This window comes from Bison bison, unplaced genomic scaffold (genome assembly GCF_000754665.1).
Source record: "Bison bison bison isolate TAMUID 2011002044 unplaced genomic scaffold, Bison_UMD1.0 scf7180017864291, whole genome shotgun sequence".
Taxonomy (NCBI): Eukaryota; Metazoa; Chordata; class Mammalia; order Artiodactyla; family Bovidae; genus Bison; species Bison bison.
In genome coordinates, this window is record NW_011494863.1 from 12,273,641 (window position 1) to 12,294,195 (window position 20,555).

The 20,555-nt window shown below is 51.1% G+C and overlaps 1 protein-coding gene and 1 long non-coding RNA gene across 7 annotated transcripts in view; one reads left to right on the forward strand and one right to left on the reverse strand.

The window, feature by feature from the left end:
- LOC104996328 overlaps positions 1-978 on the forward strand; it is an 8,514-nt gene extending 7,536 nt beyond the window's left edge. Inside the window, exon 5 of the long non-coding RNA XR_826179.1 lies at positions 695-978. This is a non-coding gene — a long non-coding RNA (uncharacterized LOC104996328). The remainder of the gene's footprint in view (positions 1-694) is intronic.
- Positions 1-20,555, reverse strand: part of TNIP1 (TNFAIP3 interacting protein 1) — a 51,763-nt gene that overhangs the window by 9,341 nt on the left and 21,867 nt on the right. For 3 of the 6 annotated variants that reach the window (XM_010850586.1, XM_010850589.1, XM_010850585.1), the window contains exons 2-12: positions 19,167-19,338; positions 17,810-17,944; positions 16,314-16,399; positions 14,668-14,748; positions 11,518-11,709; positions 8,710-8,804; positions 7,086-7,206; positions 4,395-4,454; positions 3,198-3,287; positions 1,468-1,533; positions 1,175-1,306 (exon numbers count right to left, since the gene is read on the reverse strand). In XM_010850586.1, the coding sequence (XP_010848888.1) occupies positions 1,175-1,306; positions 1,468-1,533; positions 3,198-3,287; positions 4,395-4,454; positions 7,086-7,206; positions 8,710-8,804; positions 11,518-11,709; positions 14,668-14,748; positions 16,314-16,399; positions 17,810-17,944; positions 19,167-19,302 (1,194 nt within the window). In that variant the 5' untranslated portion in view covers positions 19,303-19,338. The remainder of the gene's footprint in view (positions 1-1,174; positions 1,307-1,467; positions 1,534-3,197; positions 3,288-4,394; positions 4,455-7,085; positions 7,207-8,709; positions 8,805-11,517; positions 11,710-14,667; positions 14,749-16,313; positions 16,400-17,809; positions 17,945-19,166; positions 19,339-20,555) is intronic. The other 3 variants (XM_010850588.1, XM_010850587.1, XM_010850591.1) reach the window with 2 other exon arrangements.

Genomic DNA, 20,555 nt, shown 5'->3' on the forward strand with positions numbered 1-20,555 from the left:
GACAGAGAGCAGCCTTGGCTGGGTCTTGTGGGAACTGTTACAGGCTCCCATGTAAGAGGCTCTGGGTCCACATGGCCTGTATGGCCCCATGTCCCTATCCACAGGGCCACAGAAGCTTTGTTCTGAAAATTCCACCTTTCCCCCAGCTGACCAGGAAGAGCGTCAGATGCCAGGAACTTAGCCCACCCACTGACGGGAGCCAGGGCCAGGCCGACTGCCCCAGCTGTGACTGTGCTCTCATGAGAAAAGACTGGCAGTGTCCCCCATAACACACATCCCCAGGGACAGGGTGGTCACCAGGGCAGGCTGACTGCTTGGAGAAGGCCCCTGCTGATGGGAGAGAACTCTGAAATGCAAACCATGTTGGAAATGGCCATTTCTAAGTCAGGCAAAAGCAGCCTCTGCCTAGTTCTCATGAAGTTGAAAACATGGTGATACAAAATCTCCAAGGAGCCTGGGTGTCAAATGGCCTTTCCTCTTGAAGATGCCCTAGGATCAAGGCCTTGGCTGGTGTCAGTCACACACACACGGGTCAGATGCTCCTTCTTCAGGGGACTGTTCCTGCTCCCCAGCACACACCCCCCGAATGAACCTGATCTCCCTTCATGTTCTCTCCCTGTACCTTCTGTGTTGTACTTAACACACGTTTACTCATTCACTTCTGTAATTAGATGTTCTATGTCTCTTCCCCCAGGGGCGGGGTTGGCCGTTCACTGCTGACTCCGTTTACCCAGCTGCGCCTGGCACATCGCTGTTGAATAGTGACCGGATGAAGGACTAAAGGAAGCTCTAATGCTGGAGCCCCTCCCTGACAACAGCCATCACCACTGTGCAGGTTCCACGGCACCCACCCCCATCGAGTGTACTAGCAGGCCTGGGGAATCTTTTCACGTTTTGTGCTTCCCTGTACAGTTCCCTAGACCATGAGACTTTAACAAAAAGCTCTCCGTATGAAAAAAGAAAAAAATGAAAAACATACCTAATCCAATCTTGATTTTCAGATGGGAAACTGAGGCAGAGCTCAGGAAAGCACTTTTGCCTCAGGCCACACAGTCCTTGAGTACCAGAGTCAGAGAGGGAACTGGGTCTCCCAACCCCCACCCCCAGCTCCTGGCTGATGGGGACGAGAGCAGGCCTCTGGAGCTGAGTTTGCGAGACCCACAGTCATACTTGCCTCCTCCATTTCTATCTTGGACTTGGCCAGGAGCAGCTTGCGGTCAAAGTCACGCTGCTTCTGCTCCCGCTCAGCCTCCAGGTCAGTCACCTGCTTCTGCAGGTCCGCCAGCTTCTGTCGCAACTCCGTGATCTGGGAGCAGAGGCAGGAGAGAGGGAGGGTATGAGGGCCAGGGTGGACACATACAGACCAAGGCTGTGGCGAGGCAGCAGCATGCGTGGCGCTGAGGATGCCCTGAGAGACCAGTGGAGAAGCAGGGGTGCGGCCTGGAGTTCCCATCACCCTCACAATACCTTCTGCTCGTACTGCTGCTTCATGGACCGGAAATGCTGGTCCCATTGCTTGTTCACTTCCAGCAGCTGTGGGGGAGAGACTGGGGTTATCAGGAGATTAGCAGAGGAGAACCAAAGAGAGCCAACGCCACCACCACCAGCTTTGCAGGCACATCATGCAGCATGTGTGGGTGGTGGGTCGACACGCTGCCTTGATCCCGTGCTTCTCACAACCTTTCCTCAAAGTGAGTCAGCTTTATCAACTGCCACATTTTACCCTCACCAGGAAAGCAAGACTAACACCAAGACACAGAAACAGTACATAATTCTGGTATAGAATTATACCAGAATTATACCATGGGTGTGGGACCCACAACCATGCAGAGGGCAATTCGGGACTATGTATTAACTTCAAGCTCTCTTTAACCACATAATTCCACTCTGAAAGATGTAGCCAAGAGAAGCACTTGCACAAGTGTGTAAAAAATATGTGTATTAGTGATCATCTCAACAGCATTTATATTGCAAAAAAAAAGATCGAGGCAAACCTGAGCATGGGAAGTAGGCTAAGGAAATGGTAGAATTAAACAGAAAATGGAGCACAGCACTGCTACTCAGAAAGCTGGGTGCCTGATACATTGCCTATGTTCTGAGATGACACTAATTACTTGCCATAATTTTGATATATCAACAATTCTTCAGTGAAGGAAAACAATCCATCATTAAATTAATAAAACAATGGAAAAGGCATCCTTTCCAATTCCAAAAACATTAAAATATGATAAAAAGTACTCAGAATTAGAGAATCACAGAGAATACTTTTATATATAAATATAATAAATACCCTCAAAGATACAGCTAATTTTAAGAAAGGAAAAAAGCAATCTGCAATGTGGTATTTTGATATCATTTTTAAAAACATCATACATCAGTAAGTACACAGACAAAATTCAGGAATATGCAAAGAACTGTTATCAACTGTGGTCATTTCCAGGAGGTGAGACACTCCATCTTTTCATGATGAGTATTTTTTTATATTATCTTTGTAATAAAAAATATATATATCTTACAGCAATACAGAAAGAAAACTAAAATGAATATGTGCCTAAACAAAAGACCAGTGGAGCCTAACTTTCAAATGTGCTGGAGGACAAGGGAGGGCAGAGAGGCCCAGGGATTGAGACAAGGGCCTGAACTGCGTGGAAAGGAGAGGCTCAGTCAACGGAGAAGATCAGGCTCCCACCTCTGGGCCAGAAACATCAGGGACGGAACACGCATGAGACACAAGGGAAGAGCCTCCATTTCTGGAGACTCTCGGCTGATTGGGAGCAATGCTACAAGCAGGTAAGGGGTCTCTCCTTCTGTGACAGACCCTTCCTGAACCAGCTGCATGGTGACAGGTGACAGGCTCCCCATTCCTGATGCTGCACTTGCCTCCTATCACAACCTCTCGCCACCACTCAAGGTTCACCATGGGAGCCTTTCTAAACTAAGCCCCCTTCAACAATGATAGGCCATGCCCTGAATGCCATGTCCTCAGAGCGACTCCTATGGGCAGGGGGACTGATCAGGAGACAAGAGCCCAGGGCAAGGCAGCATGTCTCATCCTTGGGCAGATGGTTCAGTGGTCACCATGACAGCTCATCACAGAGACCAGTCAGAGCCAGGGGCCAGGAAGGGCCTTTGTCCTGCTGGCCCTGGAAGGGGGAAAGGATCTTCCCTGACCCCCACCACCCCCTCCAGCCACTTACCTCTGTGCGCTGCTGCTCCAGCATCCTCACCTTCTTCTCAGCCGCACCCAGGGCCCCCACCTCTGGGATTTTACTTGTCGTCACACCAGCCTGAGGAGGAACACAGAGGGGCCTGCAGCAGAGCCTCACACAGCAATTCTCTCGCCCACTCAGTGCTCCTCCAAGGCTACTCACCCCTGAGACCCAGCCTCCTGTCTCCTGCCCCTCTACCCTCTCACCCACCAGTCCCAGCCATAACTGAGCCTCTTACATCCACACAGACCATTATTCCCCTTCCCCAATCCTCAGTGGCTCCGAGGCCCTTTTTACCCCCCCCCCCCTCCCCACAGACACTTCTTTCCCTGTTCAGGCTCTATCTCTATGGCACTGCCAGCTGCCCTCCCCTCCTCCACGCATCAGCCAAAAGTCCTCTGAAGGCAAGAGTTAACTATTTTTAAAAATACTTTATAAAGTGTTTATTTTTAAAATGTTTTATTTAAAAATATACAAGTAATGACACGTGTGCATGTGTGATCAGTACATGTATTTCCTTGCTCTGGCCTCTGAGGGCCTAAAGCAGTGTCACTCAGGTAACAATGAGCACAGATCTTGGTTTCTAAATAGCATTCTCCAACAAAAAGAAACAGGGCTCCTTGGAGAAGTGGTTAACGTCATGGCTGGGGCAGAGAAAATATAAGGTGAGTATGGAGCAACTTGTGACACTATAGAAAGTAAGGAAGTGTTCAATCATCATCAGAAGAAGAAAGGCATGTCAAATGGGCATAGGAGACAACTTGGAAGAACTTCCTATGACCAAAGCAGGAAGAATTTGAACAAGAAAATAAATCACGGCGGTGTTGGGTTATAAGCCAAAGGATAAAATATCCTTGAGTCCACATTAATAGAAACAGATGAATAAAAAAGTAAATGGGGGAGAAGGGACAAGAAGAATTTCAATTAGTAAACAGAGAAGGAATGAGGGAAATCCAAAATCACCATAAGAAGGCTGTAGTGATAATCACGGCAGTCAAGATCTGCCAGTGTTTACTAAAATAAGTATAAAGAGAAACAGCGCATTTGCAGTCTCAAGTATACCCTGGAAAATAAATATTAATTACAAAAGAAAAATTAGTCCCTTTATTATGGAGAAACCTGACAGACAGACCTTTAGCCAAATGGTCAAGACTGGATGTAAATGGACATACTGACGTCACGTACCCTTGACGTGTTACAAGTTGTCACTCCTGTGGTCTTCTTGTCCAAATCCACAACATCAGTCTAATTATAAGAAAACACCAGAGGAGCCCAAATTGAGGGACATTCTACAAAATAGCTGAAAGCCTCAAGCTCATGAAAGATAAGAACCACTGGAGCTGTCACAGGCAGAGGAGACTAAAGAGTTGGTACAACTAAATACAGTGTGAGATCCTGGATTTGATCCTAGTACAGAAAAAGGGCACGAATGAGAAACAGGTGAAATCTGAACCAAGTCTGCAGTTTAGCTAATAGTATCGTGGCAATGGTCATTTCCTGGTGTTGATCACTGAACCATGGGTACGTAAGATGTCAAGGCAATCGGGAGATGGGCACTCTCTGCACTATTCTGCTACTCTTCTGCACATCTACAGTTACACCAAAATAAAAAGTTTAAAAAAAAACTTTTTAAAAATATGAAGCGTTGAGGTGAAACAGCAGGAGGATGTCATCAATTCAGAAATTGAACACCAAAAAAAAGAAAAGGAAAGAAACTGAACAGCAGTTCTACCTCTAAGGCCCTGCATGATGTAGGCCAAGGTCCACACTCTCAGTACAAGATCAAACAGGACAGGCCCCAACCTTTGACATCCTGTAGGCCTGACAGCATTTGTCCTGGAGTCACTGTCCACATTCTCTCCACTCCTTACCCTCCCACTGCCCCCCCATCACACACACACGCACACACACACACACACACACACACTCCCCTGTGACTTGGCAGGGTTGTCCCGAATGAACTGGTGAGGCTCAAGCGCTCCTGCAGGCTAAGGTCTATAAGTACACCACAGAACCCAGAAGGAAGGGGAGAGGGCTAGGGGAGTTCTCCAGGGACGCCACCTCCTTTAAGAAAAGTGAGAGATGGGCCTGCCCCTAGAAGCCTGATGCCTCCTGGAGGGGAGCTGTGCTTAACATTACTGGGGAAGGAAGAAGAAGGGGGTGCTCCTGGAGATGCACCCTTAAGCTACACAGAGAATGAGTGAGTGTGAATGAAAGTCGCTCTGTCGTGTCCGACTCTTTGTGACATCATGGACTGGACTCCAGGCCAGAATACTGTGTGGGTCCCCTTCTCCAGGGGATCTCCCCAACCCAGGGGTCAAACCCAGGTCTCTGGCATTGCAGGTGGATTCTTTACTAGCTGAGCCACCAGGGAAGCCCCTGTCCACAGAGAAGAGAGACCAAATCTGTCACTAAAAGTGACCGTCAGTGTTCAGTTTACCACTTGCCAAGTGCTAAATCTACTTCACAGGCATCACATCACTGAACTCTCCAATCATCCTCTGAGGTAGGTGTTATTATCTCCATCTCACAGAGGAGGAAACCGAGATCAGAAAGTTCATGTAACCTGTCCAAGGTGGCAGCGCTGACAAGAGGTGGGTTGAACCTGCATTTAACCCACATGTAACTGCAAGGCACAGGCTTCACCAACACCTGCTATGCAAGCCTCTTATGGCACCTTCCTCCCTGGCAAGGCAGTAAGAGCATCTGGCCTTCCTAGACACCAGTGATGTCAAGGGCTTTGGAAAAGTGAAGAGGGCTGCCTATACACCACTGTGAATCCAGAGGAGATCAGGAGAATCCACAAGGCACTCCCACAGGAGGACAGACAAGGCAGGCCCTGATGTGAGGCATAAGCAGAAGAAGAGAGGGGCTTCATGAGCTGTGAATCAGAAGGCCATTCATCAGCATGTCATCCTGTCACCCCACGTCTGCCTGATAGCAGCAGGTGGATACAGGAATCTGGACAGTGTGATGTCACACGGCCTCTCCAAACCTCCTGCCATAAACAGCCATGGCAGTCTCATGGATTAAGAGTCCCTGCCTTGCCTCCCTGACATGTAGAGAGGAAGTCCAAACCAGATAATGAATTTGCAAATCCTGGGTTAATTCTACCTTGTCACATAGTAATAAGGAATTAAGTTATTAGGATAATTATTGCTATTACACAAGTGTGGGGATTGTTAAAGACACTGATGGCTGTGCAGCCATTAAACCTCATTAGAGAAGAAAAATATGTCAGTAAAAAGCTGCTACTCAGCTCTGCAGGAAGACACAGACCAGGCGAGGGGCCAGCCAGCTCCCATGCAGGAACTGGATGTGACCCAGCACTGGGAGCAGCAGTGGGGAGGAGGCAAGTGGGCCCAGGGTATTCGAAGGCCTTGCTGAGTCAGCCCACACCCTCTTCTCTGCATGTCAGAGGCTCCCGGAGCACGACCACAGGAGCTTAACACAGTCCCCTCAGGGGCTCTATCAACCTAACCTCCTAATTCCACTAGGAGTATCTGAGACATTAAACTGATTCTGGGAGCCACCCTATAAGAGAGACTGACAAACTGGAATGATTTAGGGGAGATGCCCAGACAGCACAAATGACTGAAGGAGTTGCAGCTATTCAGCCTGGAGAAGGTATGGGGACCCCACAGAACCACAGTCACAGCCCACAGTCCAAGCGTATGTTCCAGGGAATGGGACGCTCCCTGTGGCTGGCAGCAGAATATGGGCTGAGAAGTGGAAGCTCCAGGGAGGTGGACTGTCAGAACAAGCCAAGGAAATGCTGTCTAACAACTAGAACCTTCCAGCAGTGGGACTGGCTCGCTGCCCCGGAGGCTGGGCACTGGCCATCGGGCTCTGGGGAAGGAGTTTCTGACCACATACCTGCTGCGGTGCCGCCGCCCCCTTCTTGCCTGCGCCTTCCATCTTTGGTGAGCCTGGCCGCCCGGAGACACCGTCTTTACTGCTGCTCATCAACAACTTCCTAAGTTCCAGGTTTTCCTCCCTGGGTTGGAGGCAAACAGAGAGGTCATACTGCCGGCCCCAGGTAGAGGAGACAGGGCGTCTCAGACATCTCACTTGTCTGAATTGAAGCTGAGTCCTGGGGAGTAAGGAGAGTCCTTGAGACCTGCCCTCAGGTGGAACTACAAATGGCATCCTCACGCCACTCTGCAGGACCTCTCTGGAATTCTCTGATCGTCACCAACAATCCATCCCCAACTATGGGATGTCTGTATACGTGAGATCTTCAGGATACACCCACACTGCATTAAATAACCCTGGACTGGGACATCCTGGTGGTCCAGTGGTTAAGACTCCAGGCTTCCACTGCGGGGTGTGGGCTTGATCCCTGGTCAGGGAACTTAAGATCCTGCATGCTGCATGGTGTGGCCAAATAAAGAAATAATTCTGGATCACACTCCCTGAGAAACTTCCACCCTTTCCAATTATCCTCAGACATCCTGCACAGGGTAAGTCTCAGTTTGGTGCTCAGGTCCTGAGCGCCTCTCCAGCGCTTGCAAATGTCCCGTGTTGACTGAGAAAGAGCAGCCTTCAAGGTTCAGAGCCTTTAGTGGGCAATTCACCAGAATTAATCATCTTTCCATTTTTGTTGTATTTATTGTTGGAGGCATCTTCTATTTATTCCAAGTAATGTTGTTTTCCAGTTACTCTAGTGTAAGTTTTCTTTATAATAATCTTCAGTAAAAACATGCTGCAAATTAAATTATTAAGTAAATAATAAAGTAGGTGATAAAAGATACAAGACAAATGGTGATGTGGATTCACGCATGACTGAAATATGGATTTCTTCGTATTCTGTTTGCCAGCTGGGTTTCATGTGAAAATAGCCTCAGTTTCCCTCTGCAGGGTGAGGGGTTTGGCCCACATGATCTCAAAGGGCTGAGCTCTGATGGTCAAGACCAGTGTTTCTCTGGGGTGACCCTTGACCCACTTATATACTCCAACTACAGAAAACGTGCTTATGGGCCCACTGGAAAATGCAGACACCTAGGTCTCGCCCCAGACCCACTGAATCAGAATCTCAGCACAGGAGAGAGGTGGAGAGTGCAAACTTGCAATGCCTTTCCTGACCCTTGGTGATTCTGACGTACAACTGAGTCTGAGACCAGGAGCCAGCCCAGAAGAGCATTCCCTGACAGTTCTCAGGAAACAGAGCAGGACAGGATGGTGACCAGCAGAGGGCAGCAGAGTCCAGAGCTCCGTCTCCAACAGCCGGCAAGCTGTTGCTAACAGGCAGGTTCCCAAGGTAGGAGTGCACTTTCGTCCAGACCTTCTGAAGCTCTGAAGGCACTTTATACACAAACACTCCTCACGGTATTAAATGGACCAGAGAGGAAATACTTGACGAGGAGGACCAAGACACCTGACATCCAAAGCAGAGCTGGGCACAGGGCTCAGCGCTCTCAACCCAGAAATCAGTTCCACACACCACTGCCCGCCTTTCCCACCCAGCTCCTCACACCTTCTCTGTGGAGCCTGGACTTACCGCAGCCTCTCAGCAGCCTGATCCCGCTGTTCCAGGCCCTTATCCAGCTTGGACTTCAGGGCCTCATTCTCTTTCCGAAGCTGCTCACAGAGCGTCTGCAAGGCAGAGAGAGGGAGATGGGGGCAAAGTAAGGGAAGGAGTGCACCCCAAATGCAGAATGATGCTGGAGGTCGGGGGAGGCACTATAACCACACCACGTCCCAACACGATATCCCCATTGCATGGCCTCACCCAATTCCTCTTGGGACAGCAGGAGTCAAGCCAAAGTCCCACCCAGGCTCCTCTTGGCATCAGCTCCCTCAGGAGCCAGCCATGAGGAGGCCTGACCAAGAGTCAGCCACAAGGCCTTCTGGTCCTCCAAGGTCATCCCTCCCCCTGTTCCCACAGCCTAAAATGCTCTTCCACACCAGCTGTCCCCTGGCTGACTTCTACTCCAGCTTCCGGCCTTGGCCTAGATGTCAAACCTCCTCCGAGAAGTCCTCCTTGACTCCCACATCTCAGGTAAGCCAGGTCACCTCCGTTATCCTTGCCCACAGTCTCCTGCCCTCACCCTCCTGGTACCTGTGACAATTACAGCCACAGAATCATCAGTGTCACTACTTTCTTTGTGTCCACCCACCCCACCCCTACTAGTCCACAAGCTTCCAGAAGGCTGGGGTCCCCTCACCACTCTCTTGTCCCCTGCAGGACCCCCACCTAGCCCAGGGTCCAGCACAGCTCAACACTCAATCCCGCTGAAGGAACATACAACCGAATGACTGAACTGCCAAATTAATGAAGGACCGTGAAGATCTGAGTCCTAAGAGACCTAGAGCTTAGGCGATTTGGAGAATGAATGAGGCATCAGAGGGGGGCCGGTTGTGAGGTTGTCAGCTGGCAAGTGGGAAGACAGGGTATCGGGTCAAGACCTCACCAATTTCCAGTGTGGCTCAGGATTCCCTCACTTTTGAGGCACATTTCCTTCCCTTACAAAGTGGAGAAACTGCACCTCTCCTGCCTCCCTTACAGGGCTGCTATGAGGACCTACAAGACTAGGAGAACACAACAGCCTCGTCAGCTGCCAGGCCCTCGATAACCTTTGAGGATGCGTGTTTGAAGTGCTGTGAGGTGGGGGACGTGGAAGACAGGCAGCCAGATTCAGGGCCTCACAGATGGAAGGAAGGGAGTGGCTAACGAGTAACGGTGACACACCAGGTCAGGATGAAACGACTCAATCTTTCAACAGATATCTAGTGAGCACCTAACCTGTGACCCATACACAGTGGGGTGCTCTGCCACTCACCACCTCAGTGGAGCCTCACAGCTTTCCCAAAGCTACACAATTCAGCTTACAAAGCAGAAACAAACCCCTGCCACACAGAACAGGAGGGAAAATGTTTATAGTATGCAGGGAGATTTCAGAGCTGCTTGTTTCCACAGCCAAATCCAGCCCCTGTGACAGCCTGGAACTCGACGGTGATCAGACGTGAAGGAGCAGAAAACCATTATGTCTGACTGCAATGCCCAGCAGAGGCCTCATGCCATGCCTGGCCTTGGAAATGCTGAGGGAACCAAGAAACGAATCAATGAAAGAATGAGGAGGGACCTGATTAATCTACCTCCACCCACAGGCTGGGAAAATACACAGGATGCCACGGCCCTGGGTGGGGCCTCCAGGGAACAGAACATCCTGCTTTGGGCATTAAGAGGTCAGGACGAGGCCTCACGTGCTATCCTTCTGGGCAAGAGGCAAATACCCTGGGCACAAAGCAGATCGAGAGAGGTCATCATGAAGGTCACTCTCTTCCCTCAAAGTGGCTAAGAGAGCTCATGTGTGAGTCCATCTGTTCGTTCATTCATCCATTTACCAAATGCACATCCCGCACCAGGAAGTGCCAGACAGGAGCAGCGGTGGACATATCCAAGGCGCTGCCCCTTTTGTGAGGCCCACATTCTAGCAGGGAGCATAGGGAAAAAAACACAAAGAAACCACTTAATAAAACTATTACAAACTATGCTAAGAGCTAAGAAGGAAACAAACAGGAACCTGACAGGAAAATAAGGGATGGGGCTTCCTGGAGGCCCAGTGAGTAAGACTCTGTGCTTCCAGCGCAGGGGCATGGGTTCGATAACTGGTCGGGGAACTAAGATCCTGCATGCCGCACAGCATGGCCCAAAAAAAATCTGAAAAAGAATGTGTGTGTGGGTCTGTGTGTGTGACAATCACTCTGCTGTACACCTGGCCTAGGAAGGAAATATAACTTCATTCTCACAGCACAGGGAAGGTTATGAAGGGGAAGCCTCCTCCACTGGGGAGGCAGGCTGGGACGGTAGTTAAGAGCATGGACTTTGGAATAAGACATAGAGGTTCAAATTCTAGCTGTACCATCTACTAACTGGGGGATCTTAGGAAAAAAAAAAAAAAAAATCACCTCTCAAGGGCTACAGCCCCCGCTGTGAGGTGGGGATAATGATGCTCCTGCTTCAGGGGGCAGGGCAGTAACATACAAGGGGCCTGTCCCCTCCCTGTCCACACCTGTATGTGAAGAACAAAAGGAAGGATGCTGCCAACCTGCCGCATCCACTGCCTCCACAGTCACCCCCACCATGAAATTTGCATCACCCACCCCACCATTTCCCAATTTCCTTCCTCGTCCCCTCACACAAGTTCCTTACCCCGCTCACCACCTTGAACAAGAAGCCCGAGACGGGTCCCCAGCCATGCCCTCGGAAGTCCCTGTGGTCCCCTGGATGCCCCAGGAGAGCTGGAGGAAGCAGAGGGGGACCACACGGCCAATCCCGGGCCGTCCGCCCCAGGCCCAGCCTCACCTGCAGGATGGAGGTGCGCTGCTCGTTCTTGTGCACCTTAGAGGCCAGCCGGTTGAACTCGAGGGCCATGCGGCCCAGGTGCGTGAAGAGCTGGCTGTGGTCGGGCTCCTCGGCACACACGCTCAGGGTGGTCTCCAGGCGCTGCAGGTGCAGCATCAGGGTGCTGTCCTCCTGGGGCAGGGGGCCCAGCTCCTGGGGGTGGAGGGTGGGGGCGGACTGCTCTTCACCACGGTCTTAGCAGGCCTCTCCAGCCTTTCTCTCTCTGCTTCCCCATTCCTCATGACTCAGTTTCCCCCTCTGATCCCAGCTCAGCCTGGGGAAATTCTCCAGTTACCCAGGTTCCCTGTCTGGGGCTGACTCACAGGGCAGGCCCCAGGACTCCCAGGCCACTGGCTGTCTCACCAGTAATGGAGCCACCTTCCTCCCACACTCTGGCCTCGCCAAGGGCCTCTGGGTCAGTCACGTGTTTATGGGGCCTCAGAATCCTCATCTCCTGCACGCACACACACCTTTTCTCCCCTTCCGCCCTACAGGGTCCCCTGGAGGTGAACTGACTGACACATGAAAGCAGCAAGCCCAGGGAACAATATCCCTCTGTCTACAGCACTGCTGCTTCCACTCAGCAAGGCTCGGCCAGCAGACATCGAGACTGTCCGTCATGTCTGTACCAGTGTCTTCTGGGCAATGGTCCAAGCATTCACCAACTTCTCAAAGGACCCGAGACTCAAAACACACTAAGAAGCATAGCTCTAGAACCTCCCTGGTGGTCCAGTGGTTAAGAGCCCATCTGCCAATACACAGGACTCAGGTTTGGTCCCTGGTCTGGGAAGACCCCACACGTTGCAGGGCAACTAAATCCATCTGAGCCCATACTCTAGACCCCATTAGCCGCATCTATTGAAGACTGCATGCTGACAGCCCATGCTGTGCAACGAGAAGCTACAGCAATAAGAAGTCTGTGCACCACAACAAGCGCTTAGCACCACAACAAGCGCTTAGTTCCTGCTAACCACAACTAGAAAAGCCCGTGCGCAGCGACAAAGACCCAGCACAGCCAAAAATTATTAATTAATTTAAAAAAGAGAGAATCATAGCTCTATATAGTTCAAAGATACCCAGTCTAGGAGAGAATTAAGATAAGAAGGAAACTATGGGCAAGATAGTCCAGTCTCAGAACCTGTCACTCTCTCTCTCTCCTCTGTCTAGAACACAGACTGCCTTAGCTATGCCAACACCATGTCCAAGGATCCACAGGGGTACCTGACAGCTGACTGTCTTAAGCCCCCAGATCCCCAGCCAGGCACCTGAGTGCCCACCTTCCCCTGCCTGAGCCCCCAGGCCCCACGTCTCCTCAGCCTTCATTCCCCTGGTGTCCCCTCTGTTCATCCTTCCTGGCCCTGCCTGCTGTAAGCGGCTCTAGCAGGCCCTCCATCACACTGATGCGAGTCACAGGACGTCAGAGCTACATGAAGCCTCAAGGTTCGGGTCTAGAAACCAAAGTGTGGGGAGAAGAAGGCTGCCCAAAGAAGGCTGCTCATGAGTCAGTGGCAGAGCCAGGGCCAGACCGTGGGCTCCCTGATACTCCATCTGCAGTGACTTCCCTCGTCTGAACTCTGCAGCAGTGGAAATGCCCTGAGGGCCACAGCACGGTGTCCAGTGAATGGCTCCCTCATACCGTCAGCACCTCACTCTAACAGGTGCTGCTGCTGCTTCAATTCTGCCTTCATTCCCGCACTGCCTCTTTCCACACAGGGTCTGAGGCGGCCAATGGTACTCTTTTTAAAGCTGGTGACCTGTGTCATCTCTCAGACCTCTCCGACTAGCCTGAAAGCTCCCAGAGGACAGGGAGGCTGTCTTGTCTTTGCTCAGCACAGACTAAGCTCATGGTGGGGCGAAGGACGAACCTACTGAGGAGATGAAGTTCAGGGTCATAGAGTGAAATGCTTCCAGAGCAGGCGGTAGGGGGCGGGGTAGGGGCAGGGGAATCCTGCCTCCTTGGCCAGCTTCTCAGAACCCTCAGGGACACAACAGGACCAGGGGCTGACATTCCCAGAGGATGAAACACAGAACCTTCCCGATACCCAGAGCTGCCCTGTGTCCCCAAAGCCTCGCTAGTGTAAGCTGTGTGGGCCTGATGGAGACCTCACCCCGGGGACTGACACATACAAGAGACAATCAGTGAACCAAAGAGCAACCTTTTTGTATCTTGCCTTGCTAATTCAATATTTTTAGTTTTTATATGTTAATGTATTTTCCGGCATTTAACTTGAAATTTTAACATTTTAATCAACTGTTCACAGCTTAAAGAGTCACATTGTTCTCCAAGGTTTGTAATGGGAACCGTAGTTTCTGCCTCACTTCCCTCCGCTCCCCAGTTCCCACTTCCCAAAGCCTTTCACTTTAAAGAGCAACATTCGTGCCCAAAATAAGGCAGCGGAAACCAAGGCATCAGTGAAGGGTTAGACGACCTGCTGCCTGTATAACAATCAAAATATCTCCAAGGGAGGAGGGAGGGAGAAGGAGGAGAGGGTGAGAAGTGGAAGATTTCTAAAGAATGTTCCATGCCTTTCTCAATGGTTCTCCAGTAAGTCTGCCATTTTGAGAGAGAGCAGGGCGACATAGTTGGAATAAAGGCAGCAAAGTAGGGTAAAGTGGGGACCAGGTAGACACCTCAGAGCTGGTGGACTGTGTATGCTTGTGTGTGTGTGAGCGCAAGGTTTAACCTCCTACCTACATGCCCCAAAGGGGAGCCTGGGGGGACCCAAGAGCCTGCACAAAATGCCAATCACCTGCCTCAAGCTGCTCTGGGTTCCTCCGACCCTTTCTACTCTACCCGGGCTACAAGCCTACAGGCCCAAAGGCTGAGTCATAGTGTGCAGAGGTGCTGGGCGCTTGGCGGAGGCAGCAGGGCTGGCAACGTGCCTGGACTTTCATAATGGTTGGTACTCGTGTGGCCCACGGGGAAGTCACCAGTCGCGTATTTGCATATGTGAGCGAGAAACACCCCCCGGCGCTGGCCGCTCGAGCCTATCCCAAGTGACTCCGAGTTGCCCAGGGGATGTGAGCATGTCCTGTGCCTCTCACCCGGGGCCAGGTGACTGAAACAGAGAGGAGATGCAGGATGTTCCCAGGGACCTGCCATCCACTCACCATCGTATTTCTGGTATGGCCGCTGCTCTCCGGTGAAGAAGGCCCCTCGGCGGGGACCACTTCAAATTCAGAGGAGGTGTTCTGTATAGAAAAAGGGAGTCAGGGGACGCCTGGGAGAAAACCCCTCGCCCCTCCTCTATGGACCTTATAGCTGAGACTATGGAGGGGGCAGAGAATGGAGGGACAAAAATCCCTTCTCACATCCAAGTCCTCTGGGCAGCCCCTCCATGTGGGAGGAGCCAGCCCAGGCTGAGCTTACAAACCACGAAGCAGGAATAAATCCCAGCAAGTCTGCTGGGCAGCCCACTGTGTGACTTGAGGTCACATCCTCCATGGCCAGTTTCCTCATGTGTAAAACAGGGATACTGGGCTAGCTGACCTTCAAAGTACTTAGCATTTTGGGATCTTATCTTTTTTAAATGGCCATGCACTTAAAAAGTGTTTTCATGACTTCCCTGGTGGTCCAGTGGTCAGGACTCTGTGCAGGGGGCACAGGTTCTTGGGAACTAACATCCCACATGCTGTGCAGCACAGCCAAAAACAGAATAAAAATAAAATTCTTTCATGAACTCCATTTTTTCTCCAAGCAACCTGCAAGAGTGGTCAGAAGTTTATATCCCCATTGGACAGAGGAGAAAACTGAGGGCCTCCCACCAATAAATGCAAAGGTAGGACTGCATTTCAAGGACCACAAATCCAACATCCCTGTGATGGCACCTGAGCCATGTCCCAGACCCGGGAGTCTCCGACTGGTCATCTGGGAAACACAGGCAGCAGTCAGCGTGGCCACGGCCACAGCAGTCCTGTGCCCGCCTTGCCAACCCAGTTCCAGAGATCCCAGGGGAGGTAAGTCTTATGAGAAACTGGCAAACTTAGAGAGACTTTTGCAGGACACATGCAAATCTAGGGTGAACCAGGACTCCAGACTTTGCCATGTCTCCCAGCCACTCCAAGTAGCAGATACTGGTTGTGCAACCAACCGATGGGCTGCTGGACCAACAGCTGGCTCTGGGACTGCTGCTAAACCTGGTTGAACAAAGGTTAATTCAGCCTTCCCTTGTCCCAGGAAAGGGCAGGGATCGAGGGATCTCTGTGCTCAGCTTCTGCTAAGCCCCCAGCCTCCAACTTTCTGGGCCTCGGCACTGCCCCAGAAAGTTTCCCTTTCCCTTCTACTCTTCCTCAGCTGTCCTATATGACCTAGGAAAACATTCTTCTCTCTTTGAATCTCCTCTGTGGGATGGAGACTCTAAATGATATGACCACCTGAGTGCCTTCCAGTCCTAGGATACCAAGTCGACCTTCTCAAGGCAAATCTGCAGAAGACAGTTTTGGAGCCCCTGTTGAGAAGGTGAGCTACCTGTCACATCTGCCTACTTTCCGAGCACTGTGCAGTCGATACGTGCTTAACATTACACAACCAGGCAGATGGGAGGAACTCCTTGTGCATATCAGGGTTTTCCTGGTCAGACTGAACTCTGACCTTCATTTGCAAATGAGGAAACCAAGGCCCAGAGAGACTGAAATCAACTCGTCAATATCACCCAGCAAGTCGGAGGTATCCTGAGCCCAAACATCTCTCTTCCTATTCTGCCAACGGGAACTTGAGATCTATGCAACTTTCTGTCATGACTCCAAATGCAACTTACACTGGATGGAGGTTTGGGGACTGGCTCTGGCTTGTCGCTTGGGTGTGCCGGGTCAGCAGGAGTTGCTGGGACAGCTGTGTCTTTTCCTGGAGAAATGAGAAAACATGTGTGAGAAGCAGAGAAAGAGGAAAAGCCCAGATGCCACCCCCTTAAGAATGGCCTTGGCACGGAGAGTTCTCAGAGTTCCTTCCATGAGTCTGGGGAGATGGGAGGTGGTCCTGGGATGATGGCCCTGGAACAACAGGGCAGAACCTGGGCAGAGACCATCTTGCCTGCTCTCACTGGGAAAATCCCAAGGTGATCATTGCTCCTTGCTACTTTGGACCTACCTCAATAATGACACGGATGACAATTTACAATTAACAAAGTGTTTTTATATTTACTATCCTGGCCAATTCTCAAGACAGCTTTGTATCCCCATTTTAAAGGTAAGAAAACAGGCACAGAAAGGTCACCCATTGACCCCGCTGGCAACTGCAGAACTGAGATCTCCCTCCCTGAATTCCTAGGGCTCTTGCCCCAGGGAGCCCCTTGAGGGTAGCTGCATGGTTCCTTCCTGAGGTGAGCCTGGCATCCATCCAGGACTCAGAAAATACTACTGAATATAGTAGAATTATATGTAACCTTGTTTTGTATTTTCCTAGTCTCCTGTAAATGTGTTATCATACTTTCATAATTTTTTAAAAAAAGAAAATACTATTGAATGGACAAGTGGAAGCTGGCAATGCCCACTGCCTGCAGCACAGCAGACTCTGAAATCACCATCTCCTCCACGTGTCCATTCAGTAAATGTCACCAGCAGCAGAACGGAAGGTTGGCATACTGGCCTGGGCTGAGGCCGCAGGTTGGGCTGCAGCAGGAACCATCTGAGTCCTTTTCTTCCCTAGTTTCAGACCGTGCCCTGGATACAGAGACATCCCGGAGGAATGCACGTGATCACACACAGGACTTTAACCCTAAGTCACAGTCGGCGCTTTCCCTTATAGGTGGTCTGTGGACCTGACATCTGAAAGGTGCTGCTGCAGGCCGAGAGGCAAAGCCGGTTCTGCCTCAGCCTCCCCACCTGTAAAATGGAAGCGGGGCAAGGCAGACCAGAAAGCTTCTGACTCAGATGCCAAGTCTAGAGACCCGAAGGTGTTGCCTGGAGCGCGATCCTGGCATATAGTAACTGCTCATCAAATATGCGCTAAGTAAGTTATATTGATAAAGATCCTGAGCCCACATCCTGGAAGGAGCAGATTGTTGCTATCCATTTCTAATATCTGCCAGGGTCTCAGGACTGCTGAGTCACCAGCCATTTTTGGACAAGATTATTTTGAGGTCCTTTCCAAATCTGACCTTCTGGGGGATGCTGTAGCCAGAACATGATTGGGAGGACAGCCTGCAGCCTAAGGATAAACGAAGGAGCGGCGGATTTCTGACTCAGAAGGGAGTGCTCGGTTAAGGGCCTAGAGAGTGAGGTTATGGGCAGAGGACTGCCTGGGCTCCCCTCGTACCTGCGAGCTCAGCCAGGTCATTGAAGGAGGCCAAAGAGGGAGATGATGGTGGCAGTGGCTCACTGTCCTTGACCAGCTCCTCTGCCTTCTGCCGCAGCCTGGATGCTTCCATCTGGGACTCTTCCAAAAGTTCCCCTGGGGAGACAACGGGGGAAGGAGGAGCAATATTACTCAGTTAAGCATGCCGGCTCTCCCACCCTGATCCCCTATGCCTGCTTCTGCCTGGGTTTGGTGCTCCAGGTCCTGGGCTTCACTCCCTACATCACCTCGTGGGCTCAGTGGGACACATATCATTCCAGCTCATGGCCAGAAATAGCCTGATAAGGAAGAGGCCCTGCAACCAGGGGGGAAGGAGCAGAGGGGAATCTGGAACAAACTTCTGGCCTCCAGCACCCTCTTCCTGCCCCATTCCTGCCACACCTGACTGAGGACTCCACAAAGCCAGGGGCTCTTTCAGGCCCACCATCATGGTCCCAAGGGGGGCTACCCACAGCCTACAGACTGCAGTCAGGGGCTCCCTGAAGAGAGGAGACCTTCCATAACATCAACCACCCACCACCCCTCTGGGCCTTGTTTGCCTTCTTGTATAAGTGGAGACAGGGAAACACCATCCCTCCTTCACCAATCTGCCATTCCTAGGAGAGATCTGCCATTCCTAGGAGAGATCTGCCAAGCAGGGAGAAAGCATTTGGGAAATTGGGAGCTATACTAAACTCCCAAAGCCCAAGGCCAGAGAAGGGGACAGTGAGGTGAAGGAAGAGCTTTAGGAATCTGGAGGAAAGGGTCCCCTCTGCATGGGGAAATCAGTGAACACCTCGCATGGAGGAAGAGTCAGCATCTGAGCTGGGTGCTGACAGACGGGGACCAGTCAGCCATGTGGAGGGAAGCGGGCTGGTCCTGGGCAGTGGTGACAGCTTGGGTGAGAGCCAGGAAGCAAGGGGTCTCCTCCTGCCCTGCTTCAAGCCAAGCTGGACTCCCTGCTCTAACACTTGGGGACTGGCCCGTGGTTGCCCTGGTGATGCCAGTTCTCCCCACTTTTGGTACTTCTGGTAGATGGCCTATTCATGGCTATTCCCCTTGTCTGCCAACTGAGCCTGCCGGCTCCCTCTCCGCCACCCCACGCCTCCTTCTCAGTCCCTCACAGTGTTCTGAGTCTGGTCATCAGGGTCCTGGGGTGCTGGGGACGCAGGGCTGGGAAGACTGCCACCTTGCTAGAGGAGTGCACAGAGACACAGCTGTAAGGCAGGAGCCGATGCTGGGCCGGGAGGGAGAGAGGGGGCCTGGGCAGAAGCATGCGCCAGTCAGCACTGCAGGCTGAGGGAGGAGCTCTGCAGGGAGAGGGCAGGGTCTGCTTTACCTAACATCTTTATCCCTTGCATTTTTTCCTTCAGTCGGGAATTCTCCTCCACTAGGCGCTCAAAAGCTGAGGACGCCTCTCCCAGAGGCACGCCGCCCCCAGGGTCGTAGATCCGGTATGGTCCTCGCCCTTCCATGAGGGTGGCTCAGCCCCTGCCGTGGTACCCGCCTGGCTGGAAGGACAATAGCAGTAGGTCAGGGGGCTGGCCGAGCCACTGAAGCATCCTAGACAATCGACGCCCTGGAAGGCAGTCCCCAGAACCCAGAAGAGGACACAGCATCACAGGCTGGTCTGCCCATGGTACAGCAGGGCAGGACAGTCACTTCCTTTGATCTGGACACTCTGCCTCTATGCATGTGACCTAAGAACACCGTCAGTTTCTTTTAGCAGCCTCATTGCACCACCAGTTCATTTGGAACAGCAGTCAACTGTGAGGTGCAATGTACAGTATAAGAAAAAGCACTGGCCTGGGAGTCAAAACACATGAGCTTCATGTCCTACTGATGGGGTCCAGAAGAAGCGGGACCCTGAATCATTGCATCCCCAGCGCCCAGCAGGGTATTAGCTCTGATGGGAATGTCCAGTAAACACTTATCAAATGAATAAATAGTCTAACTATTAACTCACTGTGGGATCGTGGGCAGTCCCTTCCCCTCTCTGCGGAGGGGAAATGAAAGTCTTACACTAAATCAGTGATCTTTAAAGTGAAATGTTGTGCCCAAAGGGATAAGCAAGTCATCCAATCCGAAGTTCCATTTATATGTACGCTAGCTTTCTAAAAGAAAGAAGAAAAAGAAAACCCCCTGACTAATATTTAATATACAAACTGACACTGTCACCTTCCTCCTTCCAGTTCTAATGAACAGATGTACTTTCCATCAAAGCACCATCTGCTTGCGCAGCAAGTGCTCTGCATTACTCTGTTCAATTTCACTGGCTTTATTTCATCTGAAACCTCTGTGCAAAATGATTTCAGGAATCTGACTTTTGTGACTTAGTTGAGCATCTGTTCTGTGCTGGATGCTAGTCTAGGTGCTAGGTAATTATCAGCAAACAAAACAGACCAAAAAAAAAAAAAAAATCCTTTGGAGCTTACATGGTAGTGGTGGAAGAAGCCAGACAATGAGAGAGATGAGCACAATATTAGGGGCAATGGAAATATCTACGGACAAAAATTAAGCAGGAAGTATGAGGTAGGGCCTTAATTTTAAATGAAGGTGTCAGGAAAGGGCTCACAGGGAAGGAGGGCTCGCCTTCAGGGCTCACCTGAAGGAGGTAAGGGAACTAGCCATGCAGATATCTGGGGGAATATCATTTCAGGCAGAGAGAACAGTAAGTGCAAAGGCCCTGAGGCTGAAAACCTGATTCAGCCTCCAGCCCTACAAAGAG